Source organism: Peromyscus leucopus, chromosome 3 (assembly GCF_004664715.2).
Source record: "Peromyscus leucopus breed LL Stock chromosome 3, UCI_PerLeu_2.1, whole genome shotgun sequence".
In the NCBI taxonomy this organism is placed as follows: Eukaryota; Metazoa; Chordata; class Mammalia; order Rodentia; family Cricetidae; genus Peromyscus; species Peromyscus leucopus.
This window is the reverse complement of record NC_051065.1, coordinates 135412014-135433609: the sequence shown is the minus strand read 5'-3', so window position 1 is coordinate 135433609 and position 21596 is coordinate 135412014. Positions and strand designations below refer to the sequence as shown.

Below are 21596 nucleotides of genomic sequence, written 5' to 3'. Positions count from 1 at the left end.
TTTTTTTTTTTTTCTTTACCCAGCGACATAAAACTCAGCAGCCTTCCTTGTTCTCCGACCCACAAGCCTGGACAGAATTGCAGAGGTCCTTGGCAGGGAGTGGTCCTCACCTGGAGCCAGTTGAATCCAGGCTTCTTCCGGGTGGGCGGTAGCTGCAGGACCGCGGTTGATTGGGGGCGGGGCTTGGCGAGCTCGGGAGGCGGGTAATTAAAAGAAAGCCACTCAGAGGGAGGTGCCGGCTCCGATCCTCTGGGTGAAAAGTCCCGGAGTGTGCCAGCTTGGCCCTACAGCTTGCGCAGCTTCTCCAGGGACTCAGGTGGGTGCACAGCAGGGGAGCTGCGCAGCCGAGGTTCTGCTTGCAGACCAGGGGAGGGTGGTGGGTGCAAGGGGTCGGTGGGTGGCCAGTGAAAGGCAAGAGGGTGACTGGGCCTGTCTGAAGTCTTTGTTCCCTTTAGCTGCTTAAATGTCCCTTTTAGTTTGCCTGCTCTGAAAGAGAATTGTACCTTTCTCTTCTTCCTGCATTAAGTTTCTGTTTCTTTACTCCAAGAAGAAACTTGGAAGCATATGTCTTTTCATGTTTAAGAAATAGTTTTCTTACTTCCTCAAGCCCAAATCGCACCCCCTTTTTGAAAGGCTCCCTTGGTCTTGAGGAGAGGAAAAGGTGCATGCAAGGTGTAGCAAGATGAGAAGTCACTGTGGTTTCAGCAACTTTGGCCCGTTTCTAGTGTGTACGGCCCTTCAGTGTTTCTGGTGACTCCGACATGAAGGCCTTTGCAATTGTTGGAAGGCTGTTTGCTTTTCTAGATTCACTTTTGATAGGCCAGAGAAACCTCGGAAAGTCTCAGACATGATAATTTCGATGTCAGCTGATGTGGGAAGACTGGGTAGAAAAACTTGGTAGTTGAAGCTATCACGGTACTGTAGGCAGATGACCAGAGAGCTGAGGGTGCGGCCTTTGCAGGGCTTCTCCTGGGTGCCACTCTCCCCCTCCACTCCAGCCTGGAGAATAAGGGGAGGACAAGGGGCATCTGCTTTGGGGTCCAGCCTGGCTTGCTATGGCTGGACTGAGGCTCGAGGGGAGGTGCCTGAGTCGACAAGTCTCCTTGCTTCTCCGTTCAGTCCCAGGTGTTCCTGGGAATCCCATCACAAGCATTTTCCCCTTCTTCCTGCTTTTCTTCCAAGTGCCATGCCGGGAGGATGCCAACTAAGCTGCTTTGTAAGCAAGGATCCCAGCTAAGGGTCTTCAAGCCTGGAGTGTTCAGGACCCGTGCTGGAAGCACTTTTTGCTTTCCAAGAAGTGCCTCCTCCAGTGAGTTTGCCCAGCATTGCTTCTGTTGTCCTTGGCAGTTTTCAAATCAAGATGACGGATGTGTGCCGACAATATTTGGCTATTGCAAAAATGACAAATTTGGTCCTGACTTGAGTATTACTCTGTGATAGTCAAGTATTTTTAGGAAGCCATTTTTTTTTGTTGTTGTTGTTGTTAATGCCTGAAGCTTGAGAGGAAAGTTAGCATGGTCTCCAAAGAACACCTGACTCCTCATGGTCTCCAAGAAACATATGATTCCCCATAGCCATCCCTCCCTCATATCCTTCTCCATATCTATTTTATTACTTATCCCCTAACCTACCTCTGTCTTTCAGACCCACCCCTCCTCCTTGTCTACTCCCAAATCCAATCCCATATCCATTTCTTCCTATGTCCACCTCTCCCCAGCATCCACTCTTCCCCCCATATCCAACCCCATACCTACCCTCTCACATAGTAATCCCCCCATCTCACCCTCCCCTGTAAGCCACTATTATTTGGTTTCCTAAATTTTCCTTCATTGAGGCCTCTCAGCAAACTGAGGCTATAGCCATCTCAATCCCTTCAGGACGTTGTGGAGCTGATAAGCAGCAGCATGGCTGTAGCGTCCTCTTTCCTGTTTTTCCTCTATACGTGTTTGCAGCTCTCAGTAGGTTCAGAATTGACGAGTCATGGCCTTGTGGCTATGTGCCCAGATTTTCTGTGTTTCACAATACTGATGCAGCAAGGCCAAGTATTTTTGAGAAGAAAGGAACTTTGCTCTTCTTGGCCAAGGGCCCATGAAGAGAAGGAGGAGTGCTCCTCAACCAGAGATAGCATCTTGTTTGTGAGATCCTGTACTAGGGTGAAACATGGCGATGGGAGGTGAAGGCAATCTTCCAGGAGGCCACAGCTTCTTCACAATTCCTAATACAGTAGAGAGCCCAGGATTTACAGATTGAGGAAAGCGGGCTCCAGACTGATGCCTCTACTGTACCGCCTGGCTTTATTACTACCCCAAAGTAGACAAAAATCTTTGCTGTGCTGGAGTCTTTCCTCCCAAGCTATATCCAATCAACTGACTGGTGCCCCTTTGTTCTCTCTTGACAAGAATCCTGGGTAGGTGAAGAGAACCTTGTGTAGTTCTGGCAGTCCATGGAGGGGAGCCGGGCTTAGAGGCTGGACTAGTAGACCTAGAGGTATGTAACTACAAACATTTGGGAAAGCAGAGTCCCACAGTTTTAGACTCTTGGGTTAAAGGTCCAACTGTCCATATCTCCAGGCTTGGCGATTGGTAGCTTTTGTCTTTCTCTGCTTCAGGCAGCAGTGAGATAGGTGATAGCAAACTGAGCAAGCAGCGGAAGGTAGTGTAGTGTTGCAGTTCTTCTAGGGGTCTCACGTTCCAGTCCTCTTCGACCCATGGTGACAGGTGTGCAGCTCTCAGGTCTAGGGTAATGGGATTCTCAGCCTTGACAGTGGCGGGTGTTCTAGCTCCTGGGCTTGGGGTTGGGAGTGTAGATCTTTACCAGCTCCTGACAAGTCTTTCTGGCATCAGGATCCAGAGTTTCTGCCTTTGGCCCCAATTGTCCTTGTCACCTCTGCTCCACGCCGTTTCTTCCCCAGCTGCCTCGCATGGTTATTACCATGGTCCCTGCTGCCTTGGGACTTTGTGGTCTTCCCTTGGCTTATCAAGCAGACCCACTGTGCTAATGATGAACAACAACATGAATAGTCAAGAAGCTGAGTGTGATGATACAGGCTTGTAGTACCTATATGGGAGACAGAGCTAGGAGTGTAGTGAGTTTGAGGCTAATTTGGACTACGCTGTGAGACTGTGCCTCAAAAGACCACACACATACAAGGTAGACAGTAAAAGGCCTCTCAAGAAAAGGCTTTCGATGGTATCGTACCAGGAGGGTGTTTCTACAACGCAGTCTAGAAAGAGAATCTTGGCGTCCATCACAGCAGACATCCATGTAAATGAAAGACTGTCTTTGCACCAACTGTGGCCTAGTCTCTCATGCAAATGAGAAGCTGCATATGCACCAATCACAGCAGTTCACATGCAAACACAGGCCTGTGTTCACTAGCTAAGTCCTGTTGCCCGCCCCCCCCCCCCCCGAAACTGCTCCTTTCTCATCTGTGCAGAAGGCTTTGAGGTTTCCAGAGTCACCAAGGCTTGGTGCCATGATGGCTGCGATGAGGCCTTGAGGAGCCAGAGATGTGCATTGTTAGCACGCAGCTGTGGTGGCTGTGTTGCTTGATTCCTTGAAGTGTCCATAACACTGGACACTTCAAGGCCAATGGGCATGATCTTCTGGCATGACAGTATGTCATCTGGGTGATTGACTGATGGTCCTGTGCTGCACACAGCCGGGGAAGCATCTAACAGCTGCCAATTAAGGAGCTAAATTACTCCGTCCACCAACATATTTGCTAACATACAAGAAAATATTAGAAGGAGTGCTTACTGTAGGACTTACTAAACTTAGTAATGACTTTTACAGTGTTTAGCAATGTTTCAATAACGCTTAACACCTTCATAAGACTCGAGGTAGAGGTAGGTCCTTCACCTGTCTTAAAGGGAGGTCTGGTATATGAGACCTTTAAAAAACCCTTATATTACATCCTTAGCAATGAGAACAGTGTCACAGCAGGAGTCTTTATCAAGCACTCATATGGTACTGACAAGGCACTGGTGAGTCTTTGTGTGTGTGTGTGTGTGTGTGTGTGTGTGTGTGTGTGTGTTGGTTTTTTGAGACAGGGTTTCTCTGTGCAGCTTTGGCGCCTTTCTGGAACTCACTCTGTAGCCCAGGCTGGCCTTGAACTCACAGAGATCCACCTGCCTCTGCCTCCTGAGTGCTGGGGTTAAAGGTGTGCGAAACCACTGCCTGGTGCATTGGTGAGTCTTAAAACACTACACAAACAGTGCATAAAAGAATCCTCTGAGGTAGGATTTACTGGTAACGTGTTTAGGGTGTGGTGGGGCACACCTGTAATCCCCACACTTTGGAGGTTGAGGCAGGAGGATCAGGAGTTCAGTGCCACCAGGGGCTACATAAGAAATCCTGTTTTACAGGTATGGTTAATTTGTAGCTAGGAAATGGTCTGTTGAAATCTACTTGGACCCCAGGCTACTTCCAGAGACCGTGTGAACTCAACCTCCCTGTGTCCTCTCAGGCACAGCAACGCTGTCTCCACACCATGGGACTGGGCATAATGCCAACCAAGATAAGGACAGTGAAATGAATGGATGACTACAGCAGATCCTAGCCTTGTAATTTTGTATCTCATGTATTTTATAATCAAATAGCCTGAATTTTCTCCACTACAGTTTTAGAAAGACTCCATTCACCTAACACGTTACCTGTCTCTTTATTTACCACTTCTACCCTCCTGGACACCTTCCCTGACAGCAAACTTTCAGTGGGCTTGTTCTCACCATTACAGTCTTGCCATTATTCTGGTTTCAGTTAGGGGTAGCAGGCTCATGACAAAAGAAAAAAGATGCAGAGTTATATTGCTTTCCTTCACGTTGTTGGGGTTTCCTATTTCTTAATGTTTTTAGCATTACTCCCATCACACGGCCTCCCTGTGGTGGGCTACGGAAGTCTGGGACCAGGTCAGGTTTATTACAGGATGAAAATCAATACAACACACTTACAAATATAGAACGGAGTTGTGCTGCCGCCTCTTGGTTCCCAAGGGACAGCTGGAGACCAAACTGCAAGCCATGCTTCTCCGCTGCTCGCTGCCTGCTCTAACCAGCCCAAGAGAGCACGTGACCCTTCCCCCCTGGTTCTTAATGGGTCAGCATCTTCAGAGAAGACCATGCCCATTGGCCGAACCACTCCATTCAGTTGGCCACTGGACCAAATGGCACAATTCCCACAGCGCCCCCCTATACCTGGGAAGTGGAAGATGTCTGGGAGAGGGGGTTCCTGGGCCCACGGTGTACAATAGCAGGGGCTTGGTACTGGCCAGTCTCCCAGAATCACAGGCCCGAGGAGTTCGCCCGCATCCCTGGCAACTCCACTTGTACAAGCTTCTTGTGTGTTGTTTGCAGGTGCGGAAAACCCTCCATCACCCTTTTGATCCACCTGCTGACACCTTTGTATTTTTCCCACTGACGGTTCTGGAAGGTTCCTGATTTTCTCTCCTCTGCCACGCTGAACAAAAAAACAACCACCACCAGCAGAACCTTCCTGAACTTTTGTTCTGGCTGTAAATAAGTTTTGTTCTGGAAACAATCACAGAGACTTTTATTTTGAAGGTTGTTAGATAGCTGAATTTTCTACTTGATAAACTTCCTAAGTTTTTTTTTCTTTTTTCTTTTTCTTTCTTTTTTTTTTTTTTTTTAAATCAAAGTTCTTGTTGTATTTCTTCAGATCTCTATTCCAAGGCATGGACCATAGGGATTCTTTATTAAGCTAATTAACTTTACAAGAGCTCTGAAGGATAGGGCATTTTACCATGACTTTTATTCCCCCAATACCAGAGCAATAGCAGATATATTAAAACTACTGAAAGTATTATCTTGCACTGAGATAACACACTATGCTTTCAAGACCATGAACTCATAGTAGTGGATTAATTTACTGTCATATGTGGAATTTAAAAACAATTTAGAGTATAGTGGACCATTTATTTTGTGAATTTCATTCAACTGTAGATAAAAAATATCAGAAGAAATTGTGTCTGTGTTGAGTGTGTGCAGAAGTTTTTCTTTTAGTTAATTTCTGAGCGGTACTGTATACAGCTATTTGGATGTGGTGTACAGGGCATCGAGTGTTGGGAGTGATGGTGAGATGACGTCCTAGCTTCATTCTTTTGCTGTCATAAAACTTTCTGACCTAAAACAATTTGGGAAGGAAAGGGTTTATTTAGCTTACACTTCTAGGTCTCAATCTATCGTTGAGCAATATCATCGCAGGAATTGAAGCAGAAACCATGAAGGAACTCACTCTCTCTCTCTCTCTCTCTCTCTCTCTCTCTCTCTCTCTCTCTCTCCCTTCCCTCCCTCTGCCCCTTCTCTTAGCTTTCTTATTCAGCACAGGCCTACTACCTGCCTAGGGATGGTGCTGCCTATAGTGGGCTGGGCCCTCTGACATCATTCTACAGTTCCTTGTAGACATGACCACAGGCCAATCTGGTTGGGGCAATCTTTCTGCTGAGGTTCCCTCTTCCCAGTGAATTTCAGTTTTGTCAAGTCCACAATAAAAACTACTCAGCTGGCCGGGTGGTGGTGGCGGCGGTGGTGGTGGCGGCGGTGGCGGCGGCGGTGGCGGCAGCGGTGGCACATGCCTTTAATCCCAGCACTCGGGAGGCAGAGGCAGGCGGATCTCTGTGAGTTCGAGGCCAGCCTGGGCTACCAAGTGAGTTCCAGGAAAGGCGCAAAGCTACATAAGAGAAACCCTGTCTCGAGAAAAAAAAAAAAAAACAACTCAGCACATATGATTTAAAACGTTGGAAACTGTGTGGGAGGTGTGCATAGGTAATGCCGTAGAAGACACTTGAACGTCTGTGGAGCTGGTACCCTCAGGAAGCTCCTAAAACCGTGGGACCCCTGGGGATGACTGTGTAGTTTCTGCATACAAGACACATATTTTTATCTTGAGACAACATTCAGAGTTTTCTTAGGAAGTTTCAGTTTCATTATTAGTAAAATAGCATAGCACCTAGTACATGGTATAATCAGGCAGAAGAAAGGATGTAAGGGGTGGGAGATGTGTTGTCCACTTGGGTCAGCCGCAAGTAGACATTCAATTTTTAGTTGAATTAGGATTAACAGAATCAAGAAGTCGAAAGGCAAATGAAGTGAGTGTCCCCAAGGAGTCAGCACAATGTGCAAGCATGAGGGATGAGACATCAGAGACCTAGGTTTGTGCTCCAGCCCCCATATTCTGTTTCTATGAAGTAGATTACAATATTATGCTCATAAACATCATGTAGAGTTTTGTAGAAAAGTCCGAGGTATTGCTGCACACAACAAAGTCTTACAAAATTAAATGTTAATGGAAATGGTTTTTATTATATTCCCCAGCAACACAGAGACAACTGTCTGACTAGCAACAAATAGAAAGATAGATGTAGCTTTGTAGACTATAGGCAAGTGGACAAAGCTTCTGGAGGCTAAGCTATAAAGCTACAGGAAGGAGTTTAAGGGCAGGAATGGGCATCATGGAGAAGCTGCCTAAGGCAAGTGTAAGAGAAGATACATGCGACAAGGAGTGGATAAAGGCAGATGTCAGGGGTCAGAGGGCCACCAGAAAGGGTGGGGAACTCAGATGTTAAACCTTACCCTAAGTTCCTGTCAAATTTGTCTTGCCTGTGTCTTTTCTCTTGAGCACAGTATACCTCTAACCATGTGCCCCCCAAATGGACAAATAATAAACTAATAAAATATGGATGGCCTCCCCTGCCATAGTTGGTTACTATTGTATGCATTTCTAATGCTTTTTTATTTGAATCTGATAGCAAATTAATATTAGATACTATTAATATTTCTATTTTATAGATGGAGGCATTAAGTCTCAGAGAACTTATATTCCCCAAGCAAGGTCAATAACCAAGCTGTGGGACTTGAATTCAAATTTTGGGTGCCTGAGAGTTTGGAAGGGACTGAAGTGATAGAGAACAGTGAGCTAGGTTTCTAACCTAGGATGTGTATCAGATTTTAGTCATTCTCAGTAACATGGCAGCCCTGCTGTGAGTGGAGCTTGGTGCTTCTGAAGACCCTGCCACAATCTCTGTGCTCTTCATTGAATCCTTTGTTCATCCTGGTGCAAATCTGCATTTTCTTCCATTGGTGGGGCATTTTGACTATTTTTATGCTCCAAAACCCCTTACACTTCATTTCAACATTTGTTGGGGATCTTCATCTTTAATGATCCAGAAATAGAGAAATTATTATACAGGTTATTCTGGAAATATTTTTGCTTTTAATTAATAAATTAAACTATTTGAGACAAGAGTTTACCTTGTAGCTCAGGCTGACTTGAAGCTTACTGTATAGCCAAGGGTGGCCTTAAACTCAGAGCGGTCCGCCTTCCTAGTCTTGCAACAGTTGGATTACAGGAGTGAATCACCATATATTGCTTTTACTTTGAAAATTTTGTGAAGATGTCATCATTTCCTTTGTAAACAGTCCATGATGTATATTTTTTAAAGAACAATATGATCAGTGCAGTGACACTAGCACAACAGGTGATCCCCAAGTTACCTGGGGTGTTTCTGTCACCCCCTTCTCTTCTCTATAGTCATTTAAAGATTGAGACCAAGATTGAAAGAATGGCTGACCTCAAGCAACTCATGGACAATGAGGTGTTGATGGCCTTTGCCTCCTACGCAACCATCATTCTTACTAAGATGATGCTCATGAGCTCTGCAACTGCATTCCAGAGGCTAACCAACAAGGTAAGAGTTCAGTGGCAACATTTTCTCACTTGTAAGCGTTAGAATTATGGAAACCAACCTTCTCTACTTCTGTTTCATTTTTCTTAAGTAATGCGCAATCAGCAGCAGGGTGTGCTGTGCTGTGCGGCGAGTGGAGTCTGAAGTGTTCGGGCCTCCCTCAGTATTTCTCATGGCACAAGACTTTTGCTTTCACAATGAACCCACTGCTGCTTGTCTCTCTGTGGACGTCATCTTTTGTAGTTCTCATAGGAGATGAAACCTCCAGAGTATTCAGGTTTTGCTCATAGTAATCTGTTGTTGTTTGTTTTTACTCTTTTGGGGGGCCCACTACCCAGCTCCCAAATAAATTACACACAGAGGCTTATTCTTAATTATGAACGCCTGGCCTTACCTTGGCTTAGTTTCTAGCCAGCTTTTCATAACTTATTCCATCTACCCTTTGCCTCTGGGCTTTTCCTATTCTCTTACTTCTGTAATTCTTACTCTTACTCTGTGGCTTGCTGTGTAGCTGGGTGGCTGGCTCCTGGAGTCCTCCTCCTTCTCTGGCTACTTCTTTTTCTTCCCCCCCAGGATTTCTCCTTTTATATATTCTCTCTGTCTGCCAGCCCCTCCTACCCTTTCTCTTACCTTGCTATTGGCCGTTCAGATCTTAATTAGACCATTATGTATTTTAGACAGGAACAGTAACACAGCTTCATAGAGTTAAACAAATGCAACATAAACAAAAATAACACACCATAAAATAATATTCTACTACATTTCCCCCTTTTTGTCTCAATAAAAAAGATTGTAACTTTAACATAATAAAACTACATACAACAAAAAGTTATCAACTAAGAATTAATTTATAATATTCAGTCCACTTGTAGTTAGCATATTCAAAGAATATAATGCATTATCTATCCTATCTTAGTGATTCTAAAGTTTTATACCTACTTTACTTTCTATCATAACTAAGAAAAACTACAACTATAACTATCTAGTCTTCAACTCCATCAAAGACCCAGAAGGATGTAATATTGTCTAACAGACATTTAGCTGCTTGAACAGTCACCCAAAGTTCCTCTGCAATGTTGGAGCATCTATCTACAACCTACAGGCCTAGAGTATCTGGCAGACTTTTCTGTGAAGTAGGAATGTTGGACTGTCCTGCCTTGTTTTGACAAAGTTCAATATTCACTTTCCTCTGTGTCCTGCAAAATGTCTGGCAGTTTCTTCCATGAAGCAGGAACACTGAAGGACAATCCTGCCTTGATTTGGCAAAGTTTAGCAGTCAGTTTCCTATGGGTTGCTTTTCCAGTCTGCACAGCACACAGTCAAGCTGTCAAGGACAAGAGCAGTTTCTTTGCCCAGTGGCTAACCTTGTCACAATGAAAGCAAACTCCATAAGGAGTTTCTTCAATGCCCATCATCTCTGAAGTAAATTGGTGCTGCCAGGAGTAGATGTGTCTCATTGTCGTGAAAAGCCCTAAGTTAACAAAACATTTTAAATGCCATATTCTGTAGGTCTTTGGAAGGTTTCAAGATTATCTATCTAAAATCTCTCTCTATATATATTTTATATAGAGGTATACTTTCCAGATCATATAGAGATAAATTTTATATCTACAAATTTGATTGTTATAAATGATTAACCACTAACCTATGTTCCCTGCTTATCCTATTGTAGCTGGAGTTTTCTCCAGTCCTGCTCAGCACCATGGACCCCACACCCACTTATAAAATAATCACTCAGAAACTTATATTAATTAAACTGCTAGGTCATTAGCTCAGGCCTACCACTGACTAGCTTTTACATTTAACTCAGCCCATTTCTGTTAATCTATATGTTGCCACGTGTTCTGTGGCTTTACCTGTTGCCTTTACATGTTGCTCCCTGGATGGTGTCTCCTCCGGGCTTCCACCTCCCAGCCTCTCTTCTCTGTTTGTCCCGCCTATCCTATACTTCCTGCCTGGCTACTGGCCAATCAGTGTTTTATTTATCAATCAATCATAGTAACATATATTCAAAACATAAAGGACATCCAACAGTATCCTATATACTTTATAATAACAGCTTTCAAAAAACTAAGATTTTACCTTACATTTTAAAATAAACTGCATAGGTACAATACTTTAAGCAATAATAGATACATATACACAATATGTTGTAACAAAAATAACCTTAAATTTTTATCATACAAAAATCCTTTAACCAAGAGTAGAAACATATATATATATAGTGTAACAAAACTAACTTTAACTTCATATCAATAAACTATTTTCCCTTAAATGATAACAAACATCCATAACCCACCAAATAACAGAAAACCACCCATACCCCCCAACCCTTGGGAATGTGGGCATAGTTTTCTCTAGATTGCTTCCTGCTGTCTGTGGATGAAGTATCTTTAGGATCCCTGAGAAAATTTTGAGATAATGACCAAGTCCTGGGAAGACCAGTTATAATCTTTGTTGATAGATATCACCTGTCAAGGTTCAGGAGGTCTCACCTGATCAAACCTGATCCATATTAACCCTGAAGGAATCCAAGCCTCTCATCTCCTCTGGGAACAAAACTCCAAAGCATTTTTGATTTCCATTTGACAAATATATTTTTTGACTTTCTAGAAGTTAAGGAATTCCTAAAGTATATCGGATAATGTATTTCAGCAGTCTCTATTTCAATTCCAGGTGTCTTTGCAGCTATCATTTGCTTTTCTTTTTTTTTTTTTTTTTTTTTTTTTTGGTTTTTTCGAGACAGGGTTTCTCTGTGTAGCTTTGCGCCTTTCCTGGAGCTTACTTGGTAGCCCAGGCTGGCCTCGAACTCACAGAGATCCTCCTGGCTCTGCCTCCCGAGTGCTGGGATTAAAGGCGTGCGCCACCAACGCCCGGCTATCATTTGCTTTTCAACAATAAAAAAATTCAAAATCAACACAATAACCTACAGGATCCAGACTACCTGTGTATTTCCCATCTTCGTGGCTTCTTTCTTTTATTCTCTCTTTAAAGACTTTATTTTTATAAACTATTCATTCTTTTTGTATGACTGTATGCTTTTCTTTTTTAAAGACTATTCACGTTGCTAAACACATTGTAATCTGTTTAGAGGTTTTTCCATCTGGATCTCTTTTACTGCATATCTCTAGTCTTTTTTGACTGCATGAGCAAACTTTAAAACTTTTTTTTATTAAGAAATCTTTTATTCATTTTACTTACCAACCACAGATCCCCTCTCTTCCCTCCTCCTGCTTCCCCCATTATTTCTCCCCCAGCCCACCCCCCATTCCCTCCTCAGAAAAGGTAAGGCCTCCCATGGGGAGTCAGCAAAGCCTGGTACATTCAGTTGAGACAGGACCAAGTCCCTTCCCCTGCATCAAAACTGTGCAAGGTGTCCCACCATAGGTAATGCGCTCCAAAAAGCCAGCAAGCCAACAGTCAACATCAAATTAAATGGAGAGAAACTCAAAGTGATTCCACTAAAACCAGGAACAAGATAAGGCTGTCCACTCTCACCATATCTATTCAACTTGAAGTTCTAGCTAGAGCAATAAGACAATAAAAGGAGGTCAAAGGGATACAAATTGGAAAGGAGGAAGTCAAACTTTCGCTATTTGCAGACGATATGATAGTAAAAATAAGTGACCCAAAAATTCTATCAGGGAACTCCTACAGCTGATAAACATCTTCTGTAATGTGACAGGGTACAAGATTAACTAAAAAAAAAAAAAAATCAGTAGCTCTCCTATATACAAATGACAAATAGGCTGAGAAAGAAATCAGAGAGTTATCACCCTTTATAATAGCTACAAATAATATAAAATACCTTGGGGTAACTCTAAGCAAGTGGAAGACTTGTATGACAAGAAATTTAAGTCTTTGAAGAAAGAAATTGAAGAAGATATCAGAAAATGGAAAGATCATGCTCATGGATATGTAGAATTAACATAGTAAAAATGGCAATCTTACCAAAAGCACTCTACAGATTCAATGAAATCCCTATCAAAATCCCAACGTAATTCTTCACAGACCTGGAAAGAACAATACCCAAATTCTTATGGAAAAACAAAACAAAACAAAACAAAAAAAACCCAGGATAGCTAGAACAATCCTGTACAATAATGCACAAGCAAACTTTAAACTGCTAAGATATACCTGGATCCTTCCAAGGCTCTCAGCTGGCTCCATCCACTTCTCAGGTCCTGAGAACCAAGCCTAAAGCTTGCATCCTGGTCGGAGGTTTGTGACTGAGAACTGCATTCAGTCTTCCTAGAGTTCTAGAATGCCCATGCTTGGCAGGTATTTTTACTTTTTTTTTTTTTGTTCCTACTTAAGTACTAGCTGCTCAAGGTCTCACTGATGGCAGAAACTGCCTGGCTGAAACTCTTCAAGGAGCTGTATCCCTTTTTGATGTTGTTTAGCTTTCTCAGGCTCTAGATGAAAATATGAGCCCATGTTAGAAAGCCAAACTGTTGTGTTTTGTTTTTACTCTTTCTTGGGTGCCCAACACCCAGCTTTCAAATAAATCACACACGGAGGCTTATTCTTAATTATGAATGCCCGGCCTTAGTTTGTCTTAGTTTCTAGCCAGCTTAACTTAACTTATCCTATTCTTTCTCTTCTGTAAATCTTACTCTTACTCCATGGCTTGCTGTGTAGCTGGGTGGCTGTCCCCTGATGTCCCCCTTCTCTGGCTCCTCTTCTTTTTCTTTCCCTCCAGATTTCTCCATCTATATATCCTCTCTGCCTGCCTGCCCCCACCTATCTGTTCTCTTGCCTTTCTATTGGCTGTCAGGTGTTTTAGGCAGGCACAAGTAACACAGCTTCACAGAGTTAAACAAATGCAACATAAGCAAAAGTAACACACCTAAAAATAATATTCTACTACAGTAATCCCATAGCAGCGGCTGGTGGTGTAATCGAGCTTTCTTTTGCTTCTCACATGTGCTGGATCCCTTCATCATGTTATGGCATTGTTAGCAGTCTCAGGTGAAATGAAGTCTCCTCAAGGAGGGAAACTGAGAGAGAGGGGGCAAGTAGCTGCTGAAGTCAGTGTAGTCCAGTGGTACAGAGTGTCCCTGAAGAGGAGGCTTCGGTAACAAGTGTGTATTCCTCATGGCTCTGCAGGGCGGCAAGCCCAAGATCAAGATACCAGATCTGATGTCTTTTTGAGGGGCAGATTCCTGATCTGCACGGGACCAGCCTCTCCTTGTGACCATGTTAGATGAAAGAAAAAGAGGAGCATGGAGGATCTGTCCTGTTCCTTTCTAAAAAGGTGCTGATCTCATTCATGAGGGGCCCATCCATACGACCTTATGATGCCACAGAGGCCCCACCTTCATACACCATTACTGAAGCCTATGCATTTTGTGAGGACAGAAATATCAGTCAATAGTAGTGTTTGCTTGACCTTGCAAGGAAGGATGGCGCTGAGATGCAAACTCACCTCGAGAAACAGGAGATGTAGTTCAGTGGTGGAGTGCTTGCTTGGAATACACAAGGCCCTGACTTCACTTTCCAGCAACCCCTCTAATCCAGCTTGGCTTAAACCCCCAACTTTGGGTATTTTTTATTGTGGTTTGTTTATTTCTTTATTCAAAATTCATGTGTTGGATAGCCAGTGCAGCCCAGACACCCATTTAAAAGGCCCCATGAGGAGCAAGACCAAGAGACCTGGCCTCAGGAGCTGACTCTGTCACATCTCTGCTTAGCAGTTCTCCTTAACATCTTTATTTGTAATAAATGCTTATAGGTTAGGAAAAATATTATAATATTTATGATATTTTCAAGCTAAAATTAAAACTATTTTTACAGTCTATGTTTTTCTTTATTATAAATAATTAAATAGTGAAGCCTACTTAAATATATCTTAAATGCATTTTTCAAGTTTCAAGGGATGGGGGAAAATCATTTCAAACAGCATAGTAATTAAAGGAAGGAATCCATGAACAGATGCCCCTGAACACATCCTTTTTGCTTATTGGAATGCATCTCATCTGCTTAAATTTTACTGTATTAGTCAACATGAGGGCTTATGCCCCTAAGAGAAATGGAGGGCATTTCCACATCCCTATCAAGTCAGTATGCCTCTCCATCCCTCACTGCTTGCTTGCCTCTTCTGACAGCCTTGGAAGGCAAAGGCATTACTTGCTGAAAGCTGAGCACCTGGAATGTTGATACACTTGAGGGAAGGTGTATCAACAGCACTATGTAAAGGATGCCAGGGGACTATGTTGATGGTCTGCTGTGGCTGAGAATTATGTCTCTCTTATGTTTTTACTTCCTTGTTAACTATTTTTTTTTTACTTATTTAATGTGTCATTGTGTGTGTGTGTGTGTGTGTGTGTGTGTGTGTGTGTGAGAGAGAGAGAGAGAGAGAGAGAGAGAGAGAGAGAGAGAGAGAGAGAGAGAGAGAGAGATTGATTTCGTATTGCTGTGTGTGTTCAGGTCATCTTTTGGGGGTCAGTTCTTTCCTCCTACTGTGGTTTCTGGGACATGGACTCAGTTGGTCAGGCCTGTGCCCCTTTACGGATAGAATCATCTCACTATCCCCTTTTCAGGATTTTCATATCCTAGCCTTTATTGAAGTTTTCATTCACACTATTTTAAAAAAGTTTTCATGTTGATAAAGATTCAGGCTTGAACTGCACACGCTTTCCCTCCTCCTTCCTGTGTTTGATTTATTGGTCAACAATTTATTTTTGTAAGGGTCAACCAGGATGCTGTGTTTCTTTTATTAAGATTCAGATTACTGGTGCTGGGGCTGTCGCTCAGTCAGTAAGCACGAGGACCCGGCTGTATCTATATTAAGAATGACAGATATGGTGGTCTGCACTTATAATCTAACCAGTGGAGAGGTGGAGACTGGCGGATCCCTGAGGCTCACTGGCAGCCAGCCTAGCCTACTCCGGGAAGCTTTAGGCTACTAAGAGAAGCTATCTCAAAAACAAGGTTAACAGTAATTCCCAATTGAAATGAAACTTGAATATGCAAGGCCTCCACATGTACATGCATCCATGTGTATATGCACCTATGCTCACATGTGCACCTGTACACACACACACACACACACACACACACACACACACACCACACACCCAAGTGCAAATTAGCACATTGGTGACTACCTCTACTGCTCCTTCACATTTCACAGTATTTGGAATTCGGATGCTGTTTTTTCGGTTTGTTTTTTGTAATGTTGATACTAGTAGTTGAGCATGGGGCCTTGTGCTCTGTCATCAAGCTATGTACCTCGTGCTGGCATGTATACGTGGTTCTCTTCTTCCTCTACTTCTCTTTGGTATTTGGAATAGGTCTTTGCCAACCCAGAAGACTGCGCTAGCTTTGGCAAGGGGGAGAATGCCAAGAAGTTTCTTCGGACTGATGACAAGGTGGAGCGAGTGCGAAGGTAAGCTAGTATCTCTGGAAATTCCTCACTCTAGAATCATGGTCAAGGAGTCCGGCCAAGAGATCAGGTTCGGTTTAGGGACACATTAAAATAATAGTAGGTAGGAGGCCAAATGCCGGCAGTTAATGTCACTTCTTTCCCAAATTGAGATGTCCATCACACAAAGGGTCAAAGGACTAGGTGCTTTTGTAGAAGAATTAAAATATGAAAGTTGACACTTTTCGGAGAACTAAGGTCTCTCCCTTATGCCTCTGCCTCTTTGTGTCTCTGTCTCTCTCTACTCCTTCATCTCTGTATCTCCTTCATATCTATTATATTTAATATATTGCAAATCCATTGAACACTGGAGAGAGAAGCCACATTCCATCCTCACAGCTTTATTTCAAAAACACCTAGAACTGTAGGTCTGAAAGCATTTTCTTAATCTTATGACATCATAATGTCATGTGGTGTCCTATTATTTTATACTGATATTCAATGCCAAATTTAAGTAATAGTTGCTCCCTTTTTAATAACACATGGAATATCAGAGCTACATTCTGTCTTCCCAGTTAGTATTTTGTAATGTTCATCTGAGCTATGGAACAATTCCAGTCATATCCCAGCCAGTGATGTTGCAGCTGAAGCACCAGGGAGATTTTATAGGCGCCAAGTAGCCTGGTAGTCCTGGGATGGAGAGTGAAGATAGTAAAGTAATGAATACTTGAACAGATTTCCTCAGTTTGGTGTGAACTGTCATGAAATAGAAATATAGAGCAAAGAGTTTTCCTTCTGCAAATGGGATGTCAGATGAACTCTCTGTATCATGTTTATGTTGCCCTTCCTTGCTTTTCTGGGAAGTTCTGACGGCTCTCCTGGGATAGCCACAGATTCTCTCATGCCATGAGATAGGTATAGGGGCTCAAGATGAACCCTGGCCTGGGATCATAGACTCATGCATGCTTCCAAATTTTGCATCTTGTTATGTTGGATGTAAAGTCAGCTCTTCTGTCAATTCTGTTAACAAATCAACTGAAAAACTATGAACAGAAATGGGCTTGAGGAAATCGAGGTGCATGAGAATTTACACTGTCCACTACAGACATTTCTTAAGCAAGAGTTTTTTTTTTTTTTTTTTTTTTTTTTTTTTCTGAAGAGGAAGTGAGCGTTAGATTCTTAAGACACTTGCTTCTGCTTCTGCAGGTTTTGTGCTGGGTAACTTAGTCCTCTTAAGTAAGCCAGTCTTTGAAAACAGGTTGTGCCATCAGAAATAGCTTCAGGACAAAAGAATCCAAGTGAAAACCTCAAGCAGTGTCAAGTGCTATGACGGTAGAGCCGTGCGTCAGACGCTTTGGGGACAGCAAACCTTTTAAAGCTTATCTTTTCTTTCTCAGTTTCTCTTTAACAACAAGCAGTTGCATGGTTGATGCTAATCATGATATTCTTCTCACACAGTAGACTAGGACTAGAAAACACTAACAGCGTTACAGTGGCATTATTAGCAAGATGGACAGGAACATGCAAACCTCCTATACAGAAACTTAAAAAAAAAATTTATTTTGAGAGATCAGATTCTCTTTATTATTTATCCCATCTGCCATCCTTACCCTCATGTTGGTACTTTTAGAGGAGAAATCTATAATCTAGTCTGATGTTTTTCTTCTCAGACTACAAATAAATGTAACTGACATTTAATATCATTGACCTTAGCTCTAGGTGCCTAGAGAGGTAAAACACCAGTGTGTACAGTGCCCTCTGGTGATCAGAAGCTGAACTTACAGTGTGGCAATAGGCTAGGCAACCTTTTACAGAAGGACAAGGATCCCATTTCCAGTTACATATTTTTTAGAATTGATTGGCCTCATCAAATGAAATACTAATAGCACCCATGTGAAATAAATTTTGGAAGAAGTTTTTAGAATTTTCTTTTTCTATTTTCAACATAGAATTTCCTTCTCCTTATTTCAACTTGTAGTTATAAACCTGTTGCTGTTTCTGTAGTTGAATGTGTGGTACTACAAACGAGATGGAAGCTATCCTTGAAGATATTAAGAAAGTTAATACGTGTACATATAGGACAGTTAGCTACAATCTTAAAGTAGCATGTGTTGACATGCCAAGCGATGTAACTTAGTGTCAGTAATTTGAGTTCCAAACAGACGCAAGCCAGGGTTGATTAGAAAACACTTTACATACTGATTTATCTGCTCAATCCTATTTCACCATATTCTAAGAGGAATTCAAGACCACACACACTCAGTACTACAAGATAAGTGAAACTCAAAAGGTAATCAAGAAGGCTAGAACAATAGAGTGAGTTATTCTGAAGAACTTGAGTTTAGTTATAGGGAAATTCCAGGAATCTATAACACACTGTCTTCAGGGGTATAGAACACTCTTTACCCCAGAGTGTTCTGTGGAGCCTGAGTGACCCAAGTGAGAATTCCATCAAGAAACTGAGCTATGGATTAGAGGCTGAACTAGATGATGTCCTTTGTGGCCTCAATTCATGAACAGAGTAGCTGCTAGGAGGTTCTTACATATACATCATGGTCTACCTTCCTTGGGATGCCATCAAAGATTTTCCAAGAAGACATGAGAGCAACGTACATGTAGTAATCAGACAATTACATGAAGCAGTCATCTGTGCCTGTGACGGGGTGGTGGGATACGAGGAGTAAGTCCCTATGGCATTTTGAACTATTTCATGAAGGAAGAAAAAGTGATGAGAAATTACATTAATGAGAAAACTCCTTGTGAGAATTTAGACACCCTGCTGTATGCTTAGAGCCCTGTCTGAGCAGAGGGCATCAGGGAAATATGACTGGATCCCCCTGCCCTCCGCCCCTTTCATAGTTGGTCACCACTTGATAATTCATTTAAAATGCTCAGAGTGGCTATTGTCCAGGTCAGGCAGATGCTGAAAACCAGAGAGCCTGATCTGAGGGAATGGACTATGACAGTATCTCCTAAGCCTTTGTGAGAAGGTTGGACATGTGAACCTAGCAGGTTCATAGAGGAGCTGGGAGTGGTGGATCAAGCTCATCATCCCATCACAGGGGAGGTAGGGACAGGTGGGTCTCTGGGGCTCACCGGCCAGTCAGCCTAGCCAACCCTGTGAGTTCCAGGCCACTGAGATACCTTGACTCAAAATAAATAAATAAAAGTATAAGTGGATGATTTCTCAAAAGCAGTAAATACCCGAGGCTTTCCTTTGGACTCCGCATGCACCTGCATTTACCTGTGCATCCACACCTTCACGAACACTGTGTAATGTGGACATACACACACAAATGCACACAAGAACAAAGGGGAAGATACCTCTGTTGTGTTTAGAAGGATTCAGAGGACCAAAGCAATCAACCCTGGAGTAAGGTGGCAGGCCCCTCCCCAGAAGGTGTTATTACTGTACCTTCTCATCGACCCTTCTGTATGTACCCTTGGGTTGTTTCATAAGAGAAGTGGGGTGGACACTTCTAGGTCTTCCCAGGTCTATGGTGACTTCTTTATGGCTTTAAGTTGTTATGGTTTTTCTCTTGAGCTCTTAGAGAAAGGGGGAATGTAGGGAAAGGAAATACCATCCAGAGGGCACTGTGCATTTATGTCAAAACAGTAACATGCCACACACAAACTTTCTATTCTGCTGATGCTACCAAATTCTAGTCAAGGTTGTAAAGCTATTACCAATTATGTGCTTAATAAAAGACACTCAATTTAGTAATTATGCACTTAAAACTTTTCAGGTCAATAATTGATGTACTTTTCTTCATAGTCCAAGTCAGAAAAGCCTAAGATTCCACAAGCCAGAGGGAAAATTCTGACTTAAAAGTGTTTTCTGTTTTCCTCTAGTGGGGGGGAGGGTACACAGAAAGATTCTAAGAAATCATATTCTTTTTCTTTCTTTTCCACCCATCCCCAATCATTTCTTTGTAGACCCATTCTTTTGCCCTTTCCTTACTAGTTCTTTCTGTGGTTTCAATAGAAAATATCTGAAATCTCACACATATCCGGGGGGATGGTCTTATCTGGATTTGAAAGAGCATGAGACTTGATGATGGTTTATATGAAGGAATGTCTATGTAACCACTCTGAAGTAAAGGAGAAGTGAAGGAGGAGTTTTGAGAAAGACCATAAAAGAATTATTTTTCTTTGGGAAGAAAAATTTTCATTAAAAGAAACTTAAATTGAAAGAATGATATCTCATACTTGCAAAAATGGTGTGTGTTTTTCTAGATAGATGACATTTTAGTATTCTGGAAACAGTGAACTACCGTCTCAAGATAAACTAAAAGTTTTTTGAAATGTGCTTTTCTAAATAAAAATCACGTTAGTAAGCAAGCGAGGCAGCTGGGAAGAAAATCAAGACTATTCCTTCGTAATGTAAAGATTCTCTAGCATTGCTCGGTGTGGTAGGTTCATATCTGTAATTGCAGCCCTTGTAAGCAAAGGCAGAAGGACTGTGAATTTGAGGGAGTCTGGTTACATAGTAAGTTTCAGGCCAGCTTCAGCTAACCTTGACTCTAACCAAATGAAACCCAACCCAACCCAATCCAACCCTTGCATCCATTAAGACTGTGTTTTGTCTTAGAAGAGAGGGAAGGATGTACACATTCCCACTGATTCTGAACTTCATACCATCATCTTTCACAGAGCCCACCTGAATGATCTTGAGAACATTGTGCCCTTTCTCGGTATTGGCCTTCTGTATTCCCTGAGTGGTCCAGACCTCTCCACAGCCCTCATGCACTTCAGAATCTTTGTCGGTGCTCGGATCTACCACACGATTGCCTACTTGACTCCTCTTCCTCAGCCAAACAGGGGCTTGGCATTTTTCGTTGGCTATGGAGTTACTTTTTCAATGGCTTACAGGCTGCTGAAGAGTAGACTGTACCTGTAAAGAGAATTGTAATCCTAATCATCTGATTGCAATCCTCATCATCTGATTGGCTTTTTAAAAAGAATTCTGTATTTCCAATGTACTCAAACAATTTCTAAGGTTTTATGTAGGAGAGGAGCAGAGAAATTAGGAATCAGGAAAAACTCAGTTAAAGGCCAGCATCAGTGGTCTCTAATCTTACTTTGTAATAGGGAGAGACAGTTAATACAATCAACCTTAACCGTGTTCTCTAACTCCTGCAGTACTTTGTTCTAAGTCTTGATTGTGCCATAATTTGTAACATTTATCTACATTTCATATTGTGCATCTGTAAAAGAGTATGTGAAACCCGGGTTTCATTATTGCTGAAGTAGGCATATGAATTAAAAACTTTAAAAATAAATTTTGTTTCTGTTTTCTTTTTCAAAAAAATTTATTTATTTATTTATTTATTTATTTATTTGTTTGTTTGTTTGTTTTGGGGACACAATTTCTCTACAGAGCCCTGGCTGTCCTGGAACTCGCTCCATAGACCAGGCTGGCCTTGAACTCAGAGATCTGCCTGCCTCTGCTTCCTGAGTGCTGGATTAAAGGTGTGCACCACCACTACATGGTTTATTTTTAATTTGTTAATGTTTATGAATGTGTGT

At 42.3% G+C, this 21596-nt stretch overlaps 1 protein-coding gene across 2 annotated transcripts; it reads left to right on the top strand.

The window, feature by feature from the left end:
• Positions 1 to 209: 209 nt before the first annotated feature.
• Positions 210 to 21349, top strand: Mgst1 (microsomal glutathione S-transferase 1). 2 transcript variants are annotated; one of them, XM_037204042.1, is made up of 5 exons: positions 236 to 316; positions 2400 to 2487; positions 8548 to 8704; positions 15997 to 16091; positions 20721 to 21349. In XM_037204042.1, exons 3-5 carry the CDS (start codon positions 8579 to 8581, stop codon positions 20965 to 20967), a joined length of 468 nt encoding a protein of 155 aa, XP_037059937.1. In that variant the 5' UTR covers positions 236 to 316; positions 2400 to 2487; positions 8548 to 8578; the 3' UTR covers positions 20968 to 21349. The 2 variants fall into 2 exon arrangements, with proteins under 2 accessions (XP_028728024.1, XP_037059937.1); XM_028872191.2 differs by lacking the exon at positions 2400 to 2487 and having other exon boundaries at positions 210 to 316.
• The last annotated feature ends 247 nt before the right edge of the window (positions 21350 to 21596 follow it).